Genomic DNA, 6,605 nt, shown 5'->3' with positions numbered 1-6,605 from the left:
GCGAGGTTCATAATTTTTTCAATACAGTATGTTTATTCCACCTGTTGATGCAATGATGATCTCAAAATGGATGGATCCAATCATCCAATTAGTAAGAACTCCGAATTCCTCCACAACCTATGTCGGATCACATCCGTTGGTCTGGTGCTACCGAAATCCAAAATCTGCCAAGTTTTTTGTAGAGGCGTGGGCTCTTGGCTAAGATTCAATGGGCCTTCTAGATGAAGGGGCCAGATCTTGTGATGGGCCTCACTAGTAAGGTGTTTTCTCCCAGGGGAAGTGATATATTCGCCCCCCCTTTTCTTCCTTGGACCAGCCCTCTCTTGTGTATATATGAGTACTAATTTAAATTACAACGGGTGGCCTGTGAATAAAAGGGGCCAATATATCATTTCCCCTCGGATACTATAAAAGAGACATGGGAACATAGTCCCACATCGGATGTGGAGACAAAGGAAAGACAAGTGGGATTCTATAAAAAAGAGGGAAGAAAAAAGATGTAGCATACTTACCTGGACGGGGTCTATCGGTGATCAAGAAGGCCGATTGCCTAGGGCAGCTGCTTCCATTGCACTTTGGAGGAGAGCTGTCCTACCATCTCCCCAAGTGGGAGAGTGGACGTCATAATTTGTGATAGTGCGGGTACGCGTTCGCGCGGCCCCTTCCAATATATATTGAAGCTTTTCTAGTTTGATTTGATCTCGACTGTTGATTTACCATACGTAAGAATTTAGTGTAACATTAAATGGCTAGCTTGGTTGCTCATCAAGTCATCGTGGTTAACGAGCGGAAATCATGATGTCATCTGGGTTGTTGATTTGTTTGATCTATTGGATGATCTAAACTATAATATAAGGAGTTGTTAAAAAATAATTGACCTATGGGATTGATATAAACCATTGATTTGTTGGGCCCCAACATAAGTAGCCCGTGCCCTGGAAATCATCTCATAGGATCATCCTAACCATCCAGTCTATATAACAGTCCAATCTATATGGGGTGACACATTATAGAAACCTCTTATACATCCGAGTGTTAGGATCATCCTATGGAGACGATTTTGGGGGCATGACCTATTTATGCTGGGTCCAAAAAAATGAATGTCTTGGCTCCTCTTCGAAAGTGGGCCCACGGTGCTTTTTAAAATTACGTGCAGCAAGTGCCAACACCAATTAAAATCAAGTCAAAACCATCTCAAGATTCAGCCAGACAGTACTACAGGGATCAATGGCAACAATCAACTCTAAGATCCGACAATGGGACATCCATGTGAAATTGAGACTGTTGAACATGTAAAAGATCATGAGGGAACCACATTTCTTTTTTGGATAGGTAGGGAGCCCACATGGCTTGGCCCATGCTGGCCGGAGTTATGGTAGCCGGTTGGACTGACGGTTCTGATCAGATATATAGACGTTTCCGGTCAAACAAACGGATCTGATCAGAGAAATATTTCAATTGAAACACAACCCTGCTACAAAAAAAGATGAGAAATTATACGTTGAAGGGCCGTATAAACACGTACCCATCATCCCATCCTTGATTTTTGATCCAACAACAGTTCACTTTTTGAGGAGCTGCTGTTGGATCAAATATCAAGGGTGGTACTTCTGTCGTACCACATTTATGTGTTTATACGGCCTTTACATCAGATAATTTCTCTAAAAGGGATATACGTAAAAAGAGGAATGATAGAATGAAGGGCGCCCTTGCAAAAACCAACTTCAAGGGGCCCCTCATTGGTCAATTGCAGCAAAAGTGTGTTTATGTTGGCGCTGAAAAATGATAAACAGTTAGGCCTACTTCATATGATGATGCCCACCCCATAGGATGATCCAAACGTTCATTTGTTGGGCCACAACGAAAATAGGTTGTGCGCCTAAAAATATTTAAAATCCTAACCCTCCGATTTTATGGAGGTTTCCTGCTGCACACCATATAAATTATGCTGTATCTGAAACCGGCTTGCTTATACAATTTGTGAAAATTCCCAAACTGAAAAGATGGTTTGTGGCTGTAAAGTTCAATATTTATCAAAAAAGTACGTGGGTCCCACTTCATAGGATGATCCAAACCGTTCATTTGTTGGTTCACTACATAAATAGGCTGTAGCCCGAAAATCATTTTCATGGGATGATCCTAACCCTCCGGTATGTAGAGGGTCTGTACATTGTGGAAACCTCAATAGATCGGAGGAATAGAATCATGCTGTGGAGATGATTTATAGGGTAGAACCTAGTTACGCTGTGGCCCAACAAAGGAAGAATTTGGATCATCCTATTAAGTGGGCCCACGTTTCTTTTTGACAGACATGGACTTTAAGGCCACTCACCATAGTCGCATTTACCAGTGGGTAGGATTTTGGTAATTCAGGGAGTGTTACGAATCAGAATCGGTTCGCAACTCGATTGATCTTCTTAGAGGGAAGATCGGCCTCTTGATCCACTTTGAGGGAAGGATCAGTCCTCCTTTGTGCACAAGACACAATTTCTCAAACTAGTTTCTTCATTGATTTCTATTAACAATAACATATGCTTATATAAAACACTCAATAATAAACATAGAAATATATTATTATAAGAATACAAATAGCTAATTAGAGACTATCCTAATCCAACCTAACTACCAAATATATTAAGATATGATCTTATTCATTAAAATATCTAATTAACCTATTTCACTAAGTGGGATCCATCTAGGTACGTATCATTCCACCCGCCTTGAAATCAACCTTGTCCTCAAGGTTGAAGATTAAGCACTGGTTGGAGAAAAATGAGATCTTACGTTCCTTTCTTCCTCGTTTCGTCTTGTAATTAGTCATCATTTCACATGTCGTCATTAAGGGCCGTGAGAGCTTCATCTTCAAATGAATCTCATCATGTCGTTAATCAAAGTTCTTTTGCCACGCTTTTTTGAAATAATTGAAAATTTGGATGCACAAATGATCTTGGATGAGATTCTCGATGGCGTTTTACATATTGAGAGGGATGACAGATTTTTCGTAGACAAACTAGTCGAACTCGACGACACTGAAAATCAAAAGCGACTTTCTCTTGTTCTTTTCTCATCTTTTTCTGTTTCGCTGTTTCCTTTTCATTGTGCAAGCTTCTTCGAACGTTGTGCCGATTTTGTTCAAGCCTTTCGCAAACCGTCCATGTCCTTCTATCACTTCCAAAACAAGTACTTTAATCTCCTGCAAATCTTCACGTATTGATTCCCAAAACTCACAAATATTCGCGTATTGATTCCCAAAACTCCGAAGACGCGGCGGCCATGACGCAGAATCGACTGCTCTGATACCAATTCTTATGAACCCGAATGGTTCGCAACTCGATTGATCTTCTTAGAGGGAAGATTGGCCTCTTGATCCACTTCGAGGGAAGGATCAGTCCTCCTTTGTGCACAAGACACAATTTCTGAATAAGTTATCTAGATAATCTTTATCACTAAGACCCTTAGCAAATCTAAAAATAATGAATATCTAAACTAATTTATTTTACCCACAGTGGGACCCATTTTGGTACGTATCAGGGAGATAGAGGGGTATTTAAGTACTGGTTGTACCCACAACCGGTAAATTGGGGTGAATTTATCCTAGGAAGGGTTGAATTTATCACCGCCTAATAAAAGCCTTTAACAGATGGTCGAAGAACACATAATTGTGAGTTCACGACATTATCAAAACATGTTAGTGCGAATATCAGTAGCTTATGAGAAATACGGGTATCTTATTTTATTCTACCTGGGGCTGAAAATTTGAGAGGGATTTGGAGATCGTAGGAAGCTTCATTCTTTTGTTCTTTTTAAGTCTTGTGAAGGCTGACTTTCCTATAATCATTCCTTTGCAATGTTTTCATCATTCTTATATATAGTAAAACATAAAAAAAGAGGTAAAAAAAACTTGGAAACACTAGATTCAATTTCGATTATGAAAGCTCTTGGTTTGAATTCTTCTGTTTTTCCCTCAATCGATTCTGTGAATTCTCAGGCCCAGTTCGTTTGGGATTATTATCAATCAATTATGTCTTATAATAGATTGTATAATCGATTATTTCAAAAAGGTGTTCGTTTGGTGAAGATTAATAAACCGATTATTCAAAAGAAAAGAGAAAAGGCTACAAAATAATCACCAAATTCGGCGATTATGCGCTGTCGAAGGCAGAGATTTTGAAAATTCCAACAGCTTTTTCCAATTTTGACCCCGATAAATTTTAAAATGACGTCGATACCTCCGGCGCTTTATTTTTTTTGCGAAAATGATCTCCCCTTCAAACACACTCTCGTTTCTTGCATCTCTCTCTCTCAAACCCTAGCTCTCGTTTCCTTCAAACCCTAACTCTCCTTTCCTACATCACTCTCTCTCAAACCCTAGCTTTCATTTCCTCCAAACCCTAATTCTGTAGCTTCCAAACAGAATAATGTAGTGCCCTTCCAACATATTATATATCCATAATCAGTTGAGATATATGATGGCAATTTTTTCATAATAGATATTTTTCATTATAGGTGATTGCAATAGGTGCTTCAACAATCCCAAACGAGAGGGATTTATACTACCAACGACGCTTTAGAAAGGGTAATGATTCTCGGTTTCTTTTGCCTTTTTTTTAAAATTTCTTTCTCTATTGAAGAAGAAGACACATAAACTCACAGATCGACTTGGCACTGCCTCGGATGTGTGGTGAACAAGGTCCCGAATGCCGTAGCATTCGCATACGCGATCGTGACGTCGTCACAAAAAACACTCAAAAGCCTCTTCCTGCCCCGCCTCGGGATCAATCGGAACTGAACCCAAGAAATAAGCTTGAAATTGAAATTCACGGCATCGCGGCTTCTTTCCGCGTTGATATCAGCAATTACCTGGTCACCGAGATACATGGAATTGGCGGCGAGCCTGGCTTGCACGGTAGTGAGGTCATGCTTGTCCTGGTGGAAAGGTGGGAGAGAAGTGACGGCAATGAAATCTGAACCGTAGAATACGGAGGCGTTGATCTGGTCGTAGTATATGCCCGTCATTTTATTACGGTTTTGGACGGAGAAGGTTAGGTTCCAATTGGCGGTTAATTGGGAAGAAGAGGAGGCGTTGATGAGGGATACGGAGGCGGAGCTTATAGAGAAATCGGGTAGTTTGAACGGTAGGATTAGCAAGACTAGCAAGACGATGAGGCCAACCGCGATCAAGATGGAGCCCGCTATCAGACATCCGTCCTTTTGACCTTCTGCCATTGCAATTTTTCTAGAGATTGGTGGGGACGTGGGGTTGGAATGAGGATTGTAGGAAAAAAAAAGAAGGTTTGCTTTGCACCGAGAGAGGGAGAGAGAGCGAGCTGGGATGAAGCGGGAACCGGTTTTTGTAAGAAAAAGAAGGGCCTCTTCGTAATGTGACACGTGGGCAAAAAAGACAAGAAAGAGGGGTTGAATAAATATTGCTGTCAGGGAAATGACCAAAATGTTACCGATTAAGTTGTCACCGGAAGAAACAATTCCGGCTTTGGTCTTTCCGCTCTGCGATATAACAGATGAGTGTTTTTTCTTTCTTTTTTTTGTTTTTTTCAACATGGACATGACAGATAAGTGTTACGGTCCTAAATGGAATAGGTGGGACTAGTTTGGTATGGGACAAGTTTAGAGCAGTGTTTAACTCGACATCCTAGTCTACTCGGCATGATACACTCGAGTACTCAGTTGATGTAATGAGTGATGCAGCGGTAAAACACGGCCAAGGTAAAAGGGAGTCGACTCCGGACAGTCCATGATGGAGAGTTTAAAACCACGGTTCAAGGAGCCTAGCTGTGTTCTGTCAGCTTTGAAGCTTTTGGCGTATTGGTGTGCCACTTAAAACAGAGAATCTGACTCACAATGGTGGTCAAACCAATCCAAAAAATAATGAACATTTTTTAATTTTTTCCCAGCTGGGGATGGGGTGGAGTATATTTCGACCCAGGAAGCCTTAGTTGTCATGGCATTGACTTGAAAATTCAACACTTTATCGAGGGTAAATCAGCCATTGTTTGCCTTAGTTTTTATCTACCAACAGAGCTCCTTTTTGGAAATATTTGGGAGATTAGGCACCAAAGCTCGTCTATTAATCTCCGGGATACCAAGGAGATTAGGCGCCAAATTCTGTTTGTCTTTTTCAGTATTGTCCGGACTCGGCCACATCTTAGGCGGATGCTTCGAAGATTTTCTCTTCTTAGTCTGAGGTTTCAGCTGTGAGGGATTCATCATCAATGTTTTCTAAAAGTCGTAAAATCGTTTTCCCCTGCTGGCCAAACAGAAATTTTCCAGGCCGCCACTACAAGAAAAGTGACAATCACCTACGGTCATGACCGTCGGTGCATATGCCAATGAATGTCGGTGTAACTTACACCGAAGCTTTTTGTGAGTGTTACTGATACTACCGTGCCTAAAGGTATTTACCAACGTTTCTTTCAAAGCGTTGGTGCTATCATTTATACCGGCGTGTTTATGAACGTTGTTAAAAATATAAAAAAACAAATCTTGGTGTTAAGCTTATCACCGACATTTTAAGTAAACCGTTGGTGTATGTAATATTACACCGACGGTCACTGAGGTTAGGCGTCCTTTCCTCCCATGCTTTCCAT

At 40.8% G+C, this 6,605-nt stretch overlaps 1 protein-coding gene and 1 non-coding gene across 2 annotated transcripts; one reads left to right on the top strand and one right to left on the bottom strand.

Annotated features, from left to right (window-relative positions):
* Nucleotides 1-504: 504 nt before the first annotated feature.
* Nucleotides 505-665, top strand: LOC143888986 (U1 spliceosomal RNA). The gene has a single exon (XR_013254616.1). It is a non-coding gene; the product is annotated as a U1 spliceosomal RNA (small nuclear RNA).
* Nucleotides 666-4,647: 3,982 nt separating this feature from the next.
* LOC143888896 (NDR1/HIN1-like protein 10) lies at nucleotides 4,648-5,226 on the bottom strand. The gene has a single exon (XM_077393281.1). It carries the CDS (start codon nucleotides 5,224-5,226, stop codon nucleotides 4,648-4,650), a length of 579 nt encoding a protein of 192 aa, XP_077249396.1.
* Between the last annotated feature and the right edge of the window lie 1,379 nt (nucleotides 5,227-6,605).

This window comes from Tasmannia lanceolata, unplaced genomic scaffold (assembly GCF_043159265.1).
Source record: "Tasmannia lanceolata isolate RefF3 unplaced genomic scaffold, GAP_Taslan_0.1 ptg000012l, whole genome shotgun sequence".
Classification (NCBI taxonomy): domain Eukaryota; kingdom Viridiplantae; phylum Streptophyta; class Magnoliopsida; order Canellales; family Winteraceae; genus Tasmannia; species Tasmannia lanceolata.
This window is presented reverse-complemented; position numbering and strand designations above follow the sequence as displayed.